General features: G+C 41.2%; 1 protein-coding gene across 4 annotated transcripts in view; it reads right to left on the reverse strand.

The window, feature by feature from the left end:
* LOC106603662 (opioid-binding protein/cell adhesion molecule) overlaps nt 1–22,132 on the reverse strand; it is a 473,472-nt gene that overhangs the window by 153,129 nt on the left and 298,211 nt on the right. For 3 of the 4 annotated variants that reach the window (XM_014197609.2, XM_014197608.2, XM_014197604.2), the window contains exon 1: nt 17,847–18,581. In XM_014197609.2, the coding sequence (XP_014053084.1) occupies nt 17,847–18,019 (173 nt within the window). In that variant the 5' untranslated portion in view covers nt 18,020–18,581. Of the gene's footprint in view, nt 1–17,846; nt 18,582–22,132 lie in introns of those variants that run through there. The other variant, XM_014197606.2, reaches the window with a different exon arrangement.

Consider the following 22,132-nt stretch of genomic DNA (forward strand, 5'->3'; position numbering starts at 1 on the left):
TTCCTATGCTTCCTGGCTGATGTTTTGGTCACTTTTGAATGCTGGCGGTGCTTTCACTCTAGTGGTAGCATGAGACGGAGTCTACAACCCACACAAGTGGCTCAGGTAGTGCAGCTCATCCAGGATGGCACATCAATGCGAGCTGTGGCAAGAAGGTTTGCTGTGTCTGTCAGCGTAGTGTCCAGAGCATGGAGGCGCTACCAGGAGACAGGCCAGTACATCAGGAGACGTGGAGGAGGCCGTAGGAGGGCAACAACCCAGCAGCAGGACCGCTACCTCCGCCTTTGTGCAAGGAGAAGCAGGAGGAGCACTGCCAGAGCCCTGCAAAATGACCTCCAGCAGGCCACAAATGTGCATGTGTCTGCTCAAACGGTAAGAAACAGACTCCATGAGGGTGGTATGAGGGCCTGACGTCCACACGTGGGTGTTGTGCTTACAGCCCAACACCGTGCAGGACGTTTGGCATTTGCCAGAGAACACCAAGATTGGCAAATTCGCCACTGGCGCCCTGTGCTCTTCACAGATGAAAGCAGGTTCACACTGAGCACGTGACAGACGTGACAGAGTCTGGAGACGCCGTGGAGAACGTTCTGCTGCCTGCAACATCCTCCAGCATGACCGGTTTGGCAGTGGGTCAGTCATGGTGTGGGGTGGCATTTCTTTGGGGGGCCGCACAGCCCTCCATGTGCTCGCCAGAGGTAGCCTGACTGCCATTAGGTACCAAGATGAGATCCTCAGACCCCTTGTGAGACCATATGCTGGTGCGGTTGGCCCTGGGTTCCTCCTAATGCAAGACCTCATGTGGCTGGAGTGTGTCAGCAGTTCCTGCAAGAGGAAGGCATTGATGCTATGGACTGGCCCGCCCGTTCCCCAGACCTGAATCCAATTGAGCACATCTGGGACATCATGTCTCGCTCCATCCACCAACGCCACGTTGCATCACAGACTGTCCAGGAGTTGGCGGATGCTTTAGTCCAGGTCTGGGAGGAGATCCCTCAGGAGACCATCCGCCACCTCATCAGGAGCATGCCCAGGCATTGTAGGGAGGTCATACAGGCACGTGGAGGCCACACACACTACGGAGCCTCATTTTGACTTGTTTTAAGGACATTACATCAAAGTTGGATCAGCCTGTAGTGTGGTTTTCCACTTTAATTTTGAGTGTGACTCCAAATCCAGACCTCCATGGGTTGATAAATTGGATTTCCATTGATTATTTTTGTGTGATTTTGTTGTCAGCACATTCAACTATGTAAAGAAAAGTATTTAATAAGATTATTTCATTCATTCAGATCTAGGATGTGTTATTTTAGTGTTCCCTTTATTTTTTTGAGCAGTGTATATATAGTATGTATGTATGTATGGTATAGGGAAGCAGCAAAATCGTACATTATGAGTTTTTATTGAACCGCTCAGCGCTGACCGACTAGTCTGAACAGTAGGTGATATTCGAGCTATAGAAAATTCCAGCTCAACCCCATGCCTTAAATCCAGCAGTGCTTTATAGGATGAGATAGGCTGATCTCTATAGTCTCATCCCTCTGTTCAGACTATCACTTTGGCTCTGTTGGCAAAGTGAGCCGACTGCCATTTGGGAAGAGATAATAAATCATGTCTTAAATACCATCTGATTCTATCTTATCCCAGAGACGGATAGCTAACATCACTCCTCAGTTCTGTTAATGGTAGGGGAGCCTCCCCAGAGCAATAAGCAGCAAGGCCTGGTATTTCTCTCGCAAGTTGGCTGGCGTTTGGAACAAATTCTGACAAGGGCCTCTGCACTAAATATAAAGACACTTGAGTCCTCACACTCAAGTGAATGTCAAGGAAGGCAAATTGTGATGAGCTAAATCTTTTCCACGATATTCAACAGCGATTTAGCGGTAGTAGTGGATGTGAGTGTGTGTCGTGAAAGGCATGTAATATAAATGTGAACATCAGTATGAATGAAGTGTGAGAACTTCAATCCATAAAGTCACTTAATTATGTATGAAGAACCAACTTTCCAACCATGGCTATAAAATTCAATGCACTTTGGGTATGTTTGTTTGCAGTCAATTTCAGTGTGTGTGTGTGTGTCACTGTGTCTGTGTTAGCCAGAATGCATCCATCCGTCCGTCCGTCCGAGTACAAATAGCATACATCCTTTGCTGCTAATCTCCATGTTGGTGAATACACAGTGATTGTGTGTGCGTGTATGCAGCACGCTCTGTACGTCTTTCAGTACTGATATATCTTCGTGATGAAGTGGAGGTGGAGCTGCATTCCCCTTAAGCACATGTTCCATTGCACCCTCTCCCTTTTCCTCTCCATGCTAGCTAGATAATACCTGGGCATAGCGTCAGCCATGGCTTAGTAGGCTACATTAATGCCACAGCTCTGCACATGCTCTCTGAACTCTGCACCTGGGCCAGACAAGTCTACCTCAGTTTACCTCAATAATGTAGCAAAGCTGAAGCCTTGCCTGAGGAAATGCTGACTGTTTTGTGATGTAGCAGGTTCAAGGTTCGTTCCCCACAGAGTTAGCCTGAGAGACATGACTGGCAGAGAGCAGAAGACCAGATAAAGGAGATGTAGCCACAGTGGCATGTATTCATGGATGCCAAGGGAAGCCGGGCTTCCCCCCCAAAAATGTACCAAGAAAGAAGATATTAATTTATTTGTCTTTCGTCTCTCTGTGTTTCATAATTTTCCTTCAATTCTCAAGAGGCTGAATGTATCTCACTGGAGAAAGCAACTGAGCGAGCAAAACAGCACCGCTTTGTCTCTGCATGTGTAGTCCATCTATCTGATACTGTCTAGTCAAAAAGAGTATGACTTTGTTGCCACGCATAGCATTGAATGCAAGGGAAGCCAGAAAGCATTAGCCAATCAGCATTGAGCTCAACTGAGTGAGCTCAACTGAGTGAGCTCAACTGAGTGAGCTCAACTGAGTGAGCTCAACTGAGTGAGCTCAACTGAGTGAGCTCAACTGTGAATGGGTCCTGGCGCAACAAAAATAAATAAATTACAAATTAAAAAAGGTGTTCAAGGGAAGCCAGTTTGGATTTTGCTTCACACCAACGACATCACATCTAGAGCAAAACGTCATTGACAGAAAAAAACTTGAATTGTTGCATCTTGTCCTCCGGTGGCTAGCTAGCTAGCTAAAATTGGATAGAGATAACAATTTGGACTTGTGATTTTACTTAATTCTCCATACTGTCCAATGATTATAACGGTGATTCTGATCCAACCATAAATGAATTGTGCCCCTGACCTAAGGAGGATGGAAGTTCACTATGTAGCTAGCTTTAGTAGGCTAATGTTAACTAGCGAGCAAGCATTTTAGCCAGATAGCCTAGGACAACAAAAACTAAAAGTATGACAGAGATGTAGACCGTTTTGACAACATTGGCATTTCTCTACAAGTAGGGTGAGTCAACATGTTTTTTCTACTTGCACGTACCCACACAGAGCGAGAGAGAAATCAGAACCATGGACAGCCACATTATATTTAGCTTACGTTGATTGGACTGAATTGTTTTTGGTATATTTTAGTTGTCACTATTAGACTAAGCATGGGTTATTTAATGTTGAAATGGTGCTGAAATAGTGGAGGCAGCTCCTGTTTTCTTTGCAGTAACTCCCCTTGGTTCATTAGTGAGGAAATGGTCGGAAATATTAACTTGCTTGACCATGCTGTAGGTCATGTAACTGTTTGTTCAATGCAATATGCTTTGTGGACTTCACCGGACAGATGTTGCTCTCTGGTTTTGTGATGAAACAAAGGTATAGTTTAATTTATTCTGCCACTGGCTTCTTATTGTCTCGGCCTTATGCCTTGCGATATATAGGCCTATGAACTAAACAGGTTATAGCAAACAACGCAATTAGCACAATACATAGGTTGTAATATGTCTTTCTTTTCCTGGCTTGGCTTCCCCAGTGTTTTTACCCATGTACCGCTACTATGCATGTAGCCATTAACCGAAAGCTACTGCTACTTGAAACATTGTTTTTACATTGCATGACTAAGCCTGTGTCATTGCAAATAAGAGCAGACTTGGCCATTCTTATGACAGCTTTATTTGGAGCGATCAGCGACGCGATAATGGTAACAAATGAAAAACAAATGACAGTAAAATAATCTGTGTTATCACAGTTTTCCTGTGCTTCAGGGTTTGCTTAGCAGTTCTGTTCTCATAGTATCAACCTACATAATCCTATAACATTTCCTGGATAGCCAAACAAGAATCTGCACAAAGGGGATTTATTCAATCTCCCACACTTCATTACAGTGTCTTGGTAGTTTCTTGAATGGCACACGAGGCCTTAAAATGGCTTCAAAGCAGGGAGTGAGACAGAGAGAAAAAAATCTGAAAGACTAAATCATAGACTGCATACCACCCCTGTTCCTCAGTTTAGTGAATCCCCACTCCTGTAATCCACAGGAGATACGAGATTATTTCCATCAACAAAAAAAGCGTCTGGTGAATGTAGGCCAAGCTGGTTCCAGTGCACATGCCGGAAACAATACAATCAAATTCAATGCCAGCGGACTGTGTCTACCTCTTTCTCTGTTGAAGATCGGCAATTTTGCAGGTTTATATGATTTGGCACATTCACCCGTTTGTTTTGATAGCACAAGTCAGCCTTCCCTGAGCTTTTAAGGGAAAGGAAAGACAAGTCAAACAAACAAAAAAACATGCAATTTATTCAGACGTTAAAACTGCTGTCAGCAAAACTGGCCAGTTTCATTAGGGCCTGGGCCAAATGGGTCCCGTGGCTGTGTCAGATTGGAATAAGCCTTGTGGAAAGGTATAGCAAAGTAGATAGCCAATTCTGACAGTGATCATATTCTGTCCACGGCCTGGAAATTACACAAACAAAATCATGTTCGACCGCAAATTCCATCCCCTGGGGGGAACCTTTGTCGAAGTCTAGGATATCTTTTTGGGTGATTAGCATTCTCTCTGCAGGGATAACAAGTGGCTGCCAGTGTTTCTTGGCTGCAGTGGGTTAATGCCAGAGAGTACTGCATGTCAGGGCTCCTTAGCTAAGGATCTGTGGTGAATTCAATGCCCTGTTTGATATTGAGCTTTTTGGTGTCCCAGCCAGACCATGCGAACGGCGGCACAATGCCATTAGCCCACTGACATTGGGGACAGAAATAGTTTGACGAACAGCTGTCTCAAAGACACACCCCATGGCAGACAGACAGCACTCCCTCTCCTTGCTTCATCTTTGATAAGGCCTTAGCAAAAAAAGACCAGGTTCACCTTATCAACGGTAAACCGGATGAGAGACATGAATGATTTTCATGTACAGCGACACTGCGCCATTCATTTGAGTAACGGCTTCTCAAAAACCTTATTATAGTTTGACTTGAGTATCCATTTCCTTCCACATGCACTCTACTACTCTTTCCCTTGTCTCCCCTGAGTCTTCTCTGACCACATATCCAAACCGATCTTGGTCTCCAGATGCCAGCATTGGGTTAATTACAAATTGAGGACAACGCCTGAAATTGTGGTAGATGATAGATGCTAGACTAGATTAGCAAGGTGTGGGAGAAATAGGATTAAAAAGAGAATCCTTAACATCTCTCTGTGAAATCAAATTATCACATCCCAATCGTGGCCTGGGGGTTAATTTTGGGGATAAATTGAATCTCTTTGAAGAGGGCTTGTACAACTCTGACAGTAACATGGAATGGCAAGATACATCTCCATGTTGAAATTGTGAGGAGTTATATGCACCAACAAATTTCTCTGCACTAACAGATATGATACCTAGTCTGTAAACACAAAACATTGGCTACATCTAGTGTTTTAAACAGAAATAGACATCAATTACACAATCAGTAGAAAGATGAGTGTCTTAAAACAAATTTCCATCACTATTTTCAGACTACTTTCAGATGCGCACTACAACATCATGAAGTAGCATTAGCCACTATCAGATTGTGTTTTATTAAGACAGTATGCATGTTTGATCCACCACCTGGATTTGGTCCTGCGTAGCAAAATCTGGAATGTTTTTATTTATTATTATTTATTTTTTACATTGGATAAAAGTAGAGACACCGAGCTAGAAAATTGTATAATCATACACTGCAGTTGAAGAACAATGAAAAAGTAATTCTGCTTTGAAAGTTGATAAACTTGTAACCCCACATTTGAGAAAATGGCCTCTGAATGTTATGGTACATCTACTGGAGAGCTCTTCGTCTACACCCATTCAGCATCGTTCACACCCTCTTAAGCCTGAGCCCTACCCGTCCTTTTAAGGATTCACAGTGTGGTAAAACAGCCAAAGCCTTCAAGATTAAAAAAGTGGTGAAAATAGTAGCAAAAAGTAGTAGTAAATATAAAAACTTTATCTAGTCCTTGGCCTATATCCTAATTTGACTTTGGTTGATTGATTACATTTATTAGACGATTTAAAAAAAAATACATATAAGGGAGCGCCAGCTGGTGATGCCTCCACGCACAATTTGGTGCAGGTCATGTTGTTCTTCACATTACCATCTCTGGTAAACACAGACTATATCAAATCAAATCTACGTTTATTTGTCACATGGACAGGATACAGAAGGTGTAAACGGTACCGTGAAATGGTTACTTGCATAGTAGAGTATTTTGTTTAGACATGTAGCTAGCTAGCTGAACAATTAACCATAATCCCAACTCTAATGCCGTGTTCAAAACAACATGGAACATGGGGGGAAAAAAACTCAGACTGGGAAAAATCTATTTGAACGGTCATCCAACTCGGAATTCCCACTCGGGAACCTTTTTAGATCTCCTACACAGATCATAAACGTAACGTTAGCTAGCGAGCCAGCCAGCTAACGTTAGCTAGCGAGCCAGCCAGCTAACGTTAGCTAGCGAGCCAGCCAGCTAACGTTAGCTAGCGAGCCAGCCAGCTAACGTTAGCTAGCGAGCCAGCCAGCTAACGTTAGCTAGCGAGCCAGCCAGCTAACTAACAGTACGCTTTAACTTGCACAACTCTACCCGTATACATGGAAGAACACTTCTCCCTCTACCATGCTTGCCCTTAGTTTGAAGATGTAATCTGGAGACAGGTGTTTTATACAACAGCCTTCTTTCTGTGTTCTCTTTGCATTTGGCAATCATCTCTCTGCTTCCACCAGGCATTCCACTGATTTCAAAACTCGGTCAACTTATTCCATGACAATGACACGGTTTCTTCCCCATCATTGTCATCAGAAGACAAACATTTCTGGTTCAATGAAACCTAAAATCAGGGATTTCCTCATTGTCTGATTAATTTTCAGAGTCAGAGAGTCAGCACGGCACGATCATCCTCCAGAAAGTAGTCCATCACAATGTTTTACCACTGAGCTTGGTCGATTGCACTATTAACTTCAGGGCAGCAATGTTGAGAGCAGTAGCAAAACCTTTTCAGTTATTCATGATAGCTTTCAAAAAAAGCAGCAGTAGACAGGATTATCCACACACACTTAAAAGCTCATGATATAGACATTCTACATGTCAGACCAATCCAAACTCATCTCTCTCTGTCCAGACCATCCATTATCTCAGCCAATCATGGCTAGTGGGAAGGTTCCTGTATTTTTCCCTATTAAAACCAAATACGCTCGTTTTTTAACAATTTTATTTGCATTTACATATGGCACACACGTTCGTTATTAAGGCACATGAAAGTTCACGTTACAGAAAGCATTTATGGCAAAAAACATATTTAGATATATAATGTTTTAAATGTTCAAATGCCTCTCCTGTGAAGTAGCGACGTCCGACATACGCCTAGTTTCCTGAAACGGGTCACATATTTTCCCTGTTTCTTTCCAGTTAGTTAAGGATGCCTTTGGAGCCTGAATGGTGTGTGTGTCATGTACGAGCCGGTCCCCAGGGGACACAAGTATATTACCGGCTGTGCAGCTTAAAAGGAATAATCCAATAAAAATCATGAAACTCCTGTCAGTTTGGTCAAAGCCTATCAGTAGGTAAAAAAAAAAAATGTCCCCATGATTTTACTTCTAAGTGGTCCGTCTGAAAATCAGGAAATCATATAGGAATGCGTCATAGCTACATAATTCTCGACTGGATTGTGTTATCCATTTCATAACGCTTTTAAAATATTTACCTGCGCTCCAGATCGCCAAATCAGCCAATAGATCATGAGCATACTTGTCTAGAACACATCCATCCGTTTATATCATGACAACGTATATATTTCGCTTAGATAAGGTCAATTTAAAGTGTTACAAATTATTCAACCCCGTTTCTCCTTCAAGTACCAAGTCACAATGCGCCCTGTGTGTCCGAGGGGAACAGCGATATTACAGAGAGGAGGAGATCGGAATTCCATTGGGCAATGAATGGAGAAACGCCCCACCTAACTGACTATGGACCAATTGCATTCATGTTGTCATGCTGCGTCACACAATCCCTTCTCAAAATCAGGATGAGTCGAGAAACATGCCTATTTTCCTCGATAAGTACGTAATGTCATGATCCCAAAGCTATATGATATTACAGAGAGAACAAGTTCTTACAACTAGAAAAACATTTGCAATGTTGTACTTCTTGTTCACGAAATTCATGCTAATGTTCAGTTTGAGCTAGCGCCCAATTTTTTTATTTCACCTTTATTTAACCAGGTAGGCCAGTTGAGAACAAGTTCTCATTTATAACTGCGACCTGGCCAAGATAAAGCAAAGCAGTGCGACACAAACAACAAGAGTTACACATGGAATAAACAAACGCACAGTCAAGTCTATATACAGTGTGTGCAAATGAAGTAAGATTAGGGAGGTAAGGCAATAAATGGGCCATAGTGGCAAAATAATTACAATTTAGCAATTAAACACTGGAGTGATAGATGTGCAGAAGATGAATGTGCAAGTAGAGATACTGGGGTGCAAAGGAACCAAAAAATAAAAATAATATGGGGATGAGGTAGTTGGGTGGGCTATTTACAGATGGGCTATGTACAGGTGCAATGATCTGTAAGCTGCTCTGACAGCTGATGCTTAAAGTTAGTGAGGGAGCTAGTAGTCTCCAGCTTCAGTGATTTTGCAATTCATTCCAGTCATTGGCAGCAGAGAACTGGAAGGAAAGGCGGCCAAAGGAGGAGTTGGCTTTGGGGGTGACCAGTGAAATATACCTGCTGGAGCGCGTGCTACGGGTGGGTGCTACTATGGTGACCAGAGAGCTGAGATAAGGTGGGGCTTAACCTAGCAAAGATTTATAGATGACCTGGAGCCAGTGGGTTTGGCGACGAATATGAAGCAAGGGCCAGCCAACGAGAGCATACAGGTTGCAGTGGTAGGTAGTATATGGGGCTTTGGTGACAAAACGGATGGCACTGTGATAGACTGCATCCAGTTAGCTGAGTAGAGCATTGGAGGCTATTTTGGAAATGAGATCGCCAAAGTCAAGGATCGGTAGGATAGTCAGTTTTACGAGGGTATGTTTGGCAGTATGAGTGAAGGAGGCTTTGTTGCGAAATAGGAAGCCGATTCTAGATTTAATTTTGGATTGGAGATACTTAATCTGAGTCTGGAAGGAGAGTTTACAGTCTAACCAGACACCTAGGTATTTGTAGTTGTCCACATATTCTAAGTCAGAACCGTCCATAGTAGTGATGCTAGATGGGCGGGCAGGTGCGGGCAGCATTCGGTTGAAGAGCATGCATTTAGTGTTACTTGCATTTAATAGCAGTTGGAGGCCACGGAAGGAGAGTTGTACGTCATTGAAGCTCGTCTGAAGGTTTGTTAACACAGTGTCCAAAGAAGGGCCAAAAATATACAGAATGGTGTCGTCTGCATAGAGGTGGATTAGAGAATCACCAGCAGCAAGAGCGACATCAATGATGTATACAGAGAAGAGAGTCGGCCCGAGAATTGAACCCTGTGGCACCCCCATAGAGACTGCCAGAGGTCCGGACAACAGGCCCTCCGATTTGACACATTGAACTCTGTCTGAGAAGTAGTCGATGAATCAGGCGAGGCAGTCATTTGAGAAGCCAAGTCGATTGAGTCTGCTAATAAGAATGCGGTGAATGACAGAGTCTAAAGCATTGGCCAGGTCGATGAATACGGCTGCACAGTATTGTCTTTTATCGATGGCGGTTATGATATCGTTTAGGACCTTGAGCGTGGCTGAGGTGCACCCATGACCAGCTCGGAAACCAGATTGCATAGCGGAGAAGGTACAGTGGGATTCAAAATTGTCAGTGATCTGTTTGTTAACTTGGCTTTCGAAGACCTTAGAAAAGCAGGGCAGGATAGATATAGGTCTGTAACAGTTTGGGTCTAGAGTGTCTCCCCCTTTGAATAGGGGGATGACCGCAGCAGCTTTCCAATCTTTGGGAATCTCAGACGATACGAAAAAGAGGTTGAACAGGCTAGTAATTGGGGTTGCAACAATTGCGGTGGATAATTTTAGAGAGGGTACAGATTTTGTAGCTCTTTCAGAACATCAGCCATCTGGATTTGGGTGAAGGAGAAATGGGGAGGCTTGGGCAAGTTGCTGTGGGGGGGTTCAGTACTGTTGACTTGACGTAGTCAGGTGGAAAGCGTGGCCAGCCGTAGAAAAATGCTTATTGAAATTCTCGATTATCGTAGATTTATCAGGGGTGACAGTGTTTCCTAGCCTCAGTGCAGTGGGCAGCTGGGAGGAGGTGCTCTTATTCTCCATGGACTTTACAGTTTCCCAGAACTTTTAGGAGTTTGTTCTACAGAATGCAAATTTGTTTGAAAAAGCTAGCCTTTGCTATCCTAACTGCCTGTGTATATTGGTTCCTAACTTCCCTGAAAAGTTGCATATCGCGGGGGCTATTCGATGCTAATGCAGTACGCCACAGGATGTTTTTGTGCTGGTCAAGGGTAGTCAGGTCTAGAGTGAACCAAGGGCTATATCTGTTCCTGGTTCAACATTTTTTGAATGGGGCATGCTTATTTAAGATGGTGAGGAAAGCACTTTTAAAGAATAACCAGGCATCCTCTACTGACGGAATGAGGTCAATATCCTTCCAGGATACCCGGGCCAGGTCGATTAGAAATGCCTGCTCGCTGAAGTGTTTCAGGGAGCGTTTGACCGCTGCCATTACAGATGCAGGCAATGAGGCTGTGATTGCTGAGATCCTGGTTGTTGACAGCAGAGGTGTATTTAGAGGGCTGGTTGGTCAGGCTGATATCTATGAGGGTGCCTGTGTTTACATATTTAGGGTTGCACCTGGTAGGTTCCATGATCATTTGTGTGAGATTTAGGGCATCTAGCTTAGATTGCAGGACAGCTAGGGTGTTAAGCATATCCCAGTTTAGGTCACCTAACAATTGACTCCTATTCACTCCTTGAAGGAGAGCTCTCCTTGTCCCAGAATTGCCCAGAATGCAACGCGCAGCTCATTGATGACGCATGGGCAACGTACACAATGGGCAGAATTACGATTCAAATGGAGTTTCCCCATAAGTAGCTCTGTGGGAAAGAAATGTACACTGCTCTCCCTCTGGGCAGAGATGAACTGCAAGTTGAACTCGGTGAGAGACTCCTAAATTGATATTCAGTTTGTTTTAGTGATTTTACAGCTAGTTAGCTCCTTCACATGCTGATATTGACTTTGGTATTATTGTGTGTATCCAGCCCGCCCAGAGCGAAAGAGAATTGTGGGTATTTTAGTAGACTTGAGCTGCAACAGATTTCCCAAAACTATTGTCACATTTCTGCCCACCTTGATATAAATAAAATTAAACATTTGTTCACAAATAGTGTTAACAATTGTGAAAACAATTTAACACTGTTAATCATAGGAATTATTTTAAATGTAGGATGCTAATGGCAATTGACAAAAGATGTAAGGAATAGTAGCACAATCTGGCAGCAGCAGGGCTATCAGACTGAGCTAAACTACCACAATCATTGGAGGGTTACATTTTAGTAATGCGGTCACTGGTTGACAGAGGCTGTTGTACAAGAAAAACATGGCTGAGATGATGTGTCGAATCTTAGATTGAACATCAACTGAGCCAATAAGGCAAAAAAAATGTAAATTAAAAACATTTACATTTTAGTCATTTAGCTGACGCTCTTATCCAGAGCGACTTACAATAGTGAATGCATACATTTCATCCATTTTTCTTTTGTACTGGCCCCCCGTGGGAATCGAACCCACAACCCTGGCGTTGCACACACCATGCTGGCATTGCAAACACCATGCTCTACCAACTGAGCCACAGGGAAGACATAGCACAGTGAAGAAAATGCACTAGTAGACAAAGATCTTGGCTAGTTAGCATATAAAGGCTCATGTTTATCCCTCACTATCAAGCATGTGCTTATCCCAACCTAAATAATGTGGCTAACGCTAGCTGTTCAGCAAGGTGAGAATGATAATACCACCACATAAAGATGTCACATGACTGTGGGACTAGACTCATCTGTCCAGGAAGATAAGCTCAGAAGACCCTCAGTTTACCATGGTCGCCATGGTGACATTCACCACTGGGCGCTAATCACCAACTTCAGTACTGACAGATTATATGTAGGTGGACGAAACTCAAATGTCTCATTATTCACGTAGTATCGCCCGCGCATGCAACAGGCAGGTAAACTGGTCATCTTTGTACATCCACATTGCCCAGAGTCATTCAAACACTTCTTTACTGCTGCATTCAGAATGAGGACGGAGGAGACAACCTCCAGCTTGATCGGCATGCAGCAGCCGGTCTTGTTTATTAAATTGAAGTTAAGTGAGCACTGTGCCTCTGCTCTGAAAATGTATGGAGATTTGATTCAGTCCAGTAGCTTCAATTCATATTGACAGCGACAAGGAGCGCAGATACATTAGCTGACAACATGGGAGGGACAAGCACCATTGCTGAGGAAGATTGTATCAGAGAGTTTGAGGCAAAGTGTTGTGTAGAGTTCCCCCTCCACCAAATGAGAGAAAGGTTTTCTGCAATAAATACTGTATGTATTTCCACTCTTGCTACTTATACAGATACTGTGCCTTTAGAAAGTATTCAACCCCTTGACTTTTTCCACATTTTGTTCTGTTACAGCCTGAATTTTAAATGGATTACATTTTGTTTTGTGTCACTGGCCTACACACAATACCCCATAATGTCAAAGTGGAATTATGTTTTTGGAATTTTTTACAGATTGAAAAGCTGAAATGTTTTGAGTCAATAAGTATTCAACCTCTGTTACTACAAGCCTAAATAAGTTCAGGAGTAAAAACGTGCTTAACAAGTTGCATGGTGTGTTTATTGAATGTTTATTGAATGACTACATCATCTCTATACACCACACATGCATTTACAGTACATACAGAAAGTATTCAGACCCCTTTACTTTTTCCACACTTTGTTACATTACAGCCTTATTCTAAAATTAATAAAATGACTTAATCAATTTTAGAATAAGGCTGTAATGTAACAAAATGTGGAATACGTCAAGGGGTCTGAATACTTTTCAAATGCACTATAATCTTTAAGGTCCCTTAGTCAAGCAGTGAATTTTAAAGACAGATTTAACCACAAAGACCAGAGAGATTTTCCAATGCCTTGCAAAGAATTGCACATATTGGTTAAAAAAAAAAAATAGACATCGAATATCCCTTTGAGTATGTTGTAGTTATTAAATCACACTTTGGATGCTGTATCAATACAACCAGTCACTACAAAGACACAGGTGTCCTTAACTCAGTTGCCGGAGAGGAAGGAAACCACTCAAGGATTTCACCATGTGACTTTAAAACAGTTACAGAGTTTAATGGCTGTGATAGGAGAAAACTGAGGATTGATCAACAACATTGTAGTACCTCCACAATATTTACCTAAATGACAGAGTGAAAAGGAGGAAGCCTGTACAAAATAAAAAATATTCCAAAAGATGCATCACGTTAAATGTGGCAAAGAAATTAACTTTATGTCCTACAAAGTGTTATGTTTGGGGCAAAACCAACAACATGAGTAACACACTTCATATTATCAAGCATGGTAGTGGCTGCATCATGTTATGGGTATGCTTGTCATCGGCAAAGACTAAGGAGTTATTGGGGGGATAAAAAGAAACTGAATAGAGCTAAGCACAGGCAAAATCCTAGAGGAACACCAGGATATTAAACCGACAAGAACAGCCTAACAATAGTTTGTCACTGAACTGGGAGAAAATACATACATACATACATACATACATACATACATACATACATACATACATACATACATACATACATACATACATACATACATATAAAAAAATAAGAGGGGCTGATGCCTGCTGAGGTAAGCATAGCATTGTGCTAACTCAGTGACAACAACAATAACTACACTACTCCAGTCAAACTGTAGTCAGATCTGCAGTGGCCCATTCATACACAACCCATTCAGATTTTCATCTGAAGGGAATAAGAGACAATTGTATCCATTGTTACACCTAAACCAACAAAAATAACTAACATCTCTTCTGTTGTGTCTAATTGAACAAACATGGTGTCATGAAATGGAAATGTTTTCAAAGAGTATGAAGCAAGAATAATTCAAATTGTGTAGGATCACCCCAGGGAATAGTGTGATTGAAGGATATTTCCTCCCACACAAAATATAGAACTGGAAGTTAAGAACAGCAGAGTCACTCTGTTAGCCTATAGCACATATTTCAGACCATATTTCTTATTTTACAGACTTTGGTAGTATGTTCAAACTGAGGGCCCTTTTCAATCAAAACAGGTATGCCTATCCATACGTTCCAGGTTTAAGGCACAACATTTACCCAGTGCTGTGCCAAAGTGTGTTTTGAATTCATATGATGTTGAATTTCTTTCAGTTGTCATTGTTTCATTGATGAAATGCATCTAAAGCTGCATATTCTCAGTGCAAGAAGACCGCAGTTAGTTTTTCAGTTAACAGATTTTGCATGCAGCCTGCTCTCAGTATGTGTTGTTATGGCTTACGACTCACAGGAATAAAGTTATTTCCTCTCCAGTTGTGTCAAGATGATGACAGGCCCTCTGTCTTGCAGTAAAGGCAACCTGCAAATTAACTTGTCAAAATTTCTAGGGTATCTCTTTATGATTTATCGTCTCCTACTAGTCATACTTAGATCATGGCATCTGATGAGTCAACATCACGTCAGTTATGCAACACGCAGCTTAAGTTATAAACAATGGCTTCACTGTCAGAAGTTTTTAGGATGAAATCTAGCATATAAATTAGCGAAAGTTTTTGCTTAAGCCATGAAAAGCTTAAATCACTTTGTTCTAACTTCTATCAAATTGATAAAAATCCTGACAGTGAGTGCTAATTTGTATAATTGTTCATTATGCATGCCCCAGTGCATTGCTGACTACTAGAAATGCAGTTTCCATACTGTATTAAGGTAATACAGTAATTGTTAGTATCACTGATTTACTGGAGGTGACCATGACTGCTGTGACCTCAAGTTAATAACTTGCACTTTGAAGCATATAAGACTATTTATTCTTGTTATATTTTGAATCATTTCATAACGTAAGCCCCCACCCCCTGTCCTCACCTAATACTCATTCCAAACATGGCAATTCCCTTTTCAGATGACCACACAGCTTGGTCCTGTTAGTTCCGATGCTGATATTACACTCCTTTTCAGAGCGTATGCTTTGAAACCTAAATATCCTGAGGATTCATACGGATAGCTCCGATTAGTGTCCTTAAGAGAGTATATGAATCTGATTAGAATCCTGTTGCCCAGAGAAGTGCTGAAGATAATCTATTTATAAAAGCATTGTCATGATGCAGCGACTTTATACGTATGGAGACATCTCTGAAAGGTAAGTGATTGGCGAGTTGTGTGTCGTAATGAGTGTCATTAGATACATATTACCAGGGCAGCAGGATGTTTCATAGACAATATGGGGCTAAATAGCTGGATAGTGGACATACAGCTTCAATCAAGCCCTATTGTACCCTACCTGCATTAAAAATGTGGGCAGGTTCCATTAAACTAAAAAAGTGTCATACTATATCAGACAAGTTTATCAATGTATCTGTGTGCATTTTGCAATCAAGACCCTACTTGTTTGAGTTTCATGTGATAATTGGATTAAATAATAAATATCACCTGTGCACATATGCAGCCACCACAGGTGATTGAAATAGTTAATTTTAGATATAATAGTATGCCCCATGTAAATTAATTTAGAATTCAATTAGTATGATCAACAATGAGGTTGTGTCAGCAAATTGTTGGGCAGGTTGACCTGTTGGAGCATGGGGTCAGTAAATTCAGGTCCTAAACAGCTAAGCAAACTGCAACAAAAAAATATATATATTTTTTTTTAAATGCAAGTGACAAAAGAAAAATGGTGGACTGTGTGTTATTTATGTCTGTAATAGAGTATGAGTCAAAATATCCCAAAAAGCTAACGGTCAAACAGGGAAATGGTTCCAAACATTTTAGAAACCATACATTTTTCCCATAAGGGATTTTAGAAACACTTCAAATAAGGGCTGTGTTTCGTGTAGGCCGATCCTGGCGTGATGTTTTGATAACCATGTAAATCACTCTAGGACAAGGTGACTTTTATCAATATATTTGCCTGTATTTACCCTCCCCCCCAAAATAAAATGCTAATAAGCCATCATAAAGAGCTATGAGGGTAGCCTAGTGGTTAGAGTGTTGGGCCAGTAAACGAAAGGTTTCAAGTTCGAATCCCCGAGCTGACAAGGTACAAATCTGTTGTTTTGCCCCTGAACAAGGCAGTTTAACCCACTGTTCCTAGGCCGTCATTGAAAATAAGAATTTGTTCTTAACTGACTTGCCTAGTTAAATAAAGGTAAAATAAATAAAACAACTACAAATGCCATGATGATCTGGACAAGACTGCCGAATGTCTCCTTTTATGCTAATTATCATTTTCGAATCTGAGAGTAAGTAGAGACAAATATATTGATAAAAGTCACCTGATTATCAAAACGTCACACCAGGGTAAACCTACACGAAACACAGCCCTAATCTGAAGTGTTTCTAAGATCCCCTATGGGAAAAATAAATTGTGGAAAAACGATTGGAACCATTTCCCTGTTTGACCACTAGGTTTCATTGGTATTATGACGCCTCCACTGTGGCGCTCTATGACCAAGGTAGCCTACACTTTGAGCCCAGGTAGGTTTAACTTTTTCGAGATCTGTTCATAGGTCTAACAAGTGTCTAGTCTCAACCATTTACAGTATGCATGTGCAATATCACATAATATGTTAATGTGCAAAATATAACTGCACTCCCCAGTGTCTATTATAGTCCAGTTCATATCCCATCCCACTGGGCACAGACATCAGTTCAGTGACTAGTTTTGATTTAGATTTTGTTGAGTTGTCAACTAACGTGAATTAAACCCTGTCATTTGATTTAGGTTAAAAGTTGGGTGAAAAAGACGAAATTCCCTTAGTGATGACTTTTTGCAAATCCGTTTTTCACGTTGATTCAACGTCATCACATGGAATTGTTTGGTTGAAATTACGTGGAAACAACTTGATTCAACAATTTTTCCCCCAATAGCATGTTTACATCCCTGTGATGCTCCGTAGCTTGTGGACCATATCAATAGTCTTCTTCCACCACCATAAGCACCTTAGTTCACACGTTACACAACAATCATTTGGAGTTAATTTTAACTGCTGGGACTATTGCTTCATAGTCTGGTATAGGCTAATCCTCTGGAATCCCCCTCAATGACAAAATGCACATGACGTGGAAATTACCATACAGTTTGAATCGTATAATTTAACCTGACAAACACTTTTCCTGTAATTTCAATTGTCAAAGCAACGTAATTACTTTTTTAAACCATTCGCAACCAGTGACAGTATGAATAATTAGAAAGGGTTTTACCTGAGAAAGACGGTCTCGCCTTGCCTGACGGTAATATTGTCCATTACTTTATTATCGGTTTGGGAATCCCCTTGACTGTGGACAGGCAAACCTGGGGGGACAAGAAACAGCAGCCTGAATGACAGAACCACCAGGCACTTCCAAGACACGACAAAGTATCCACAAACACCCATCTTCGGTTTATAAATCCCACTGCTTGTCGAGACACACAAAGCGTCCGTTGATTTAAAAGGCAAATGCGTATTTTGTCCGGTGGAGCGAGTGCGGGTTAGTTAATAGCCTACAGTTCATCTGGTAATCCAAATCTTCTTTCCAGGTGCAGCATAGCATATGCAGGAGTATAGCTATCCCTACTGCGCACTCAACAGAAATATGTGCAGGCTGTTCTATTCTGTTCTGTAGCTCGCAGAATGGAAATATGTGCTCTTCCTTTCCGAATGGTCCAGCTGTTTATTGATGATGACAGTACACGCTTGTACTTTCACATTCACGGAAAATTAACGGTCGCAGTTGTGGACAGCACGCAGAGCAAACACAAATCAGATACTTCGTTTGAGATTACGTGATAAAACTTTAACCACCGGTGCCAAATGCGCAGAAGAGCGCAAAAACAAGACAAATGCGTGATTCTCGTTCCAACAGATGCGGATTTTCTTGGGATTGGATCTAGGCTACACGAGTTTTAGTGATTATTCTATCAACATTCTACACCGTCCCCTCATCGTCGCTATACGTGCTCTAGGTCAGGGATCATCAACTAGATTCAGCAGCGGGACGATATTTTCAGGGGATCAGAAAATAATTACAAATAGTTTATTGCTTGCAAATTGACCGCAAGAAGCCCAAACATTTATACGATTTGACTAAAACATTATCATTTCAAGCATTGCTTACATTTTGTATACGATCACATATACCGTATCACGCTAATATGCGTGGGAATACTTTGAAACATATCTCCAAAATGTAAAATCACTTGGAGCTGATGTTTTTATAGTCTTTTATGTCCAACAATAAAACATTTAAAATAAAACGTACATGTTTTTTTTTGCTCAGAAAGCCGAATAAAATCACCAGTGCAGATGCTATAGACTGCCTACAGTTTGCGTAATATATTGTTCAGACCTTTAACACGTGAAATTGGTGGGTATGACTCAAGTGTTTTGGTGGTGTGGATAAAGACACGTGGACTAAATATACCGCCCTTGACTCATAGCATCCATGTTCACACTCCAGGCTATTAAATGTGTAAATCATCTACTTGCAGTGCAGTTATATAGCCTATGCAAGCCACAGTGCTGGCCCTAGCCCTTTGGGGGCCCTAAACAAGATTTGGTTGGGGGGTATCTCCAGCAAAACATTCTAGTTGCCCCCCCCCCAGTTAATGCAATTTTAACTTGTGCAATTTTGTACAAAAAACATCATGCAATCCTACTAATTTTGCCATGGGGCAGAGATTATTTTTCTTCTTCAGTTTTACAGCTAATTTCCTGCAATTTTACCTATTTTGCAATGGAGTGGAGAGAACATTTGACTGTTTTAAACTGATTTCCTGCAATTATACACATTTTGCTATGACTTATGCCATGGCCCAGTGTAGTAAAAAACGTGGTTTCCCTGTGTTTTATATATATTTCCACACTGAGGTTGGTATTCCTAAAGATCATGTGTGCAGCCAAAGTTTAAATTAGTGTGAAGGGCATATCTTTAAGCTGTCACTTAAAAAGTCTCAAAGTCAATAGTTAAAAAAGTGTATAAAATCATAACTCAAAATTGGCAGTTATCTTAGTGAAAGACTCTCCCATACACTTTAAAGTCTACGCAGAGCGGTGCACCATAACCAATCAGAGGTACAGTAGGACTATATGCAAACAAGCCATTTGCCACAAGGTCATGCCATCATTCACTTTCAACTGGGCTGTGTGTTTACAAGCAGTTGCAAAAGCGCAACTTTATATCATTAGAAAGCATTTGACAAAGGACACAAAATACACTTGAATGGATTACAGCAAATATGTAGAGTAGCTAAATACCATGGAAGTTCTCTTACATTTGGGAACTTTACATTCCTATTGATCAAACAACAATACAAATATAGACTATCTTTCCCTATAGGCACATCAACAACAAGATCAACAACTAATGCTAACCAGAGCAAGATGAACTAAAAGCTAACAAAGGAAAATTAGATAAACCCTCTCAAACTTTTTCAGCTAGTTGGCTGTCAAAATTGCACTGATAAACGATGGAGAACGGCCTGCTCGTCCTTCTGCAGCTTGCCTGCCAATGCATGTGTTGTCCCAACCAAGCACCCAAGCTAACTGGCTAAAGTTGTCTAGCTTGCTAGCTAGCTACTTCCAGACACAAATGAGAGAACACCTCGCTGAGCATTTTACTCACGCTAGCAGATTTGGTTAGGATGTTTACATGTTATATAGAGCGTTCATGACTAACGATGACTTTTTTTGCCTACGTTTACTGACACTAGTCATATTCAGCGAGTTTTGCGTGTTCATAAATGTGAGTGCTCTGAAATCTGAGTAGATAGCTAGCCAGAGTGAATTTGCGAACGCAAGAGATATGCTAACTGGATAAAGGTCATTCAGCATAGCTAGCTAGCAAAGCGATTCACATTTCTTGCTAGTTAACCAAATGACACCTGCAACTCTAGCTGTGTGTAGCCACCAAAAAAACGATATGAGGCGAAAGTTACTCACTCACCCACTCCTCCAATGACATGACATGACATCCTCCTAGCAGCTAGCTATCTATCCAGCTAATGTTAGGCTCCATGTTTTTAGCTTGTTACATAAATATATCCACTAGCCTATTAGCCAAATGATGACTTTGCTAGTTTGATTGTGTTTACATTCCCAGCGTTAGTTACATTTGTCAGTTTTTGTCCAAAATATTCAGTCATTGAAACTGAAACAGCTTGGGGATTCGAAACAGCAACCTTTCAGTTACTCCAACACTCTTAACCACTAGGCTACCTGCCACCCATTAATCATGGAATGTTGAGTCAAATATAACCTATTTTTAAAATCTCTTCTAAAATTGGTTTTGTAGCATAAACTGGAAATGGTATATTTTTGACTGATATTATGATTATTATTATTATTGTCGTCTGTTTGTTCCATATCTTCAAAGTAGTTCAAATGCTGTCAGTTCCAGTTCCAAGTAAAGGCATTGCAACTTTCTTACAGTATTTCTTGCAGATATCAGTCCTACCTACAAGTAAGTCAAAACATTTATTTTCTGCCATTTCATAAAAGCTGTGTGAGCTTATATGTTTATAACCCAAATTGTTCACTGAAGTAGAAATTATCCTTTGTGATACAGGCAGACATAATTGCCACATACAGTACCGTATCTGTCATCGGTGTCATTGAAACTCAGTGAACAATGAATTGCATAGTGCTTAATATAACCTAATTTAGGTCCCCCACAAAAGGCATGCATATGCACAATCTGTCACAGTTCATGTCAAGTAATTTATGTTGCGGCTAAGTGCTGCTCGGCTGTAATTCTGTCTGGACCCAGTCATAAAAGGGGAAGTTCCTCCATGGCCATTAGCCAGGCTGATGATGCTTGCTAATTACACCCACTGTCCCTGCGCTTTAATCACAAACAAGAGAGCAGCAGGTTACAAAGAGCAATATCAAAATACTCTCAGCCTTAATGGCAGACACCAGATCACAGCAGTGTGTGTGGATCTTACATTTAAAGGGCATGCCATTTGAAATAGCACTTTGCTTGAACTTCTGTTGTCCATTTTGAGCAGACCTACACTTAAGAGAGCACTATGGCACGATATGTTAAAAGTTAATAGATCAGAGAATATACAGCACATTCGGAAAGTATTCAGACCCCTTGACTTTTTCTACATTTTGTTACATTACAGCCTTATTCTGAAATTCATTAAATAGTTTTTTTCCCTTCATCAATCTACACACAATACTCCATAATGACAAAGCAAAAACTGCTTGTTAGAATTTTTTGCAAAATGTAAATTTCATATTTACATAAGTATTCAGACCCTTTACATAGTACTTTGTTGAAGCACCTTTGGCAGCGATTACAGCCTCGAGTCTTCTTGGGTATGATGCTACAAGCTTGGCGCACCTGTATTTGAAGAGTTTCTCCCATTGTTCTCTGCAGATCCTCTCAAGCTCTGTCAGGTTGGATGGGGAACATCGCTGCACAGCTATTTTCAAGTCTCTCCAGAGATGTTCGATCGGGTTCAAGTCCGGGCTCTGGCTGGTCCACTCAATGACGTTCAGAGA

Source organism: Salmo salar, chromosome ssa04 (assembly GCF_905237065.1).
Source record: "Salmo salar chromosome ssa04, Ssal_v3.1, whole genome shotgun sequence".
NCBI classification, from domain to species: domain Eukaryota; kingdom Metazoa; phylum Chordata; class Actinopteri; order Salmoniformes; family Salmonidae; genus Salmo; species Salmo salar.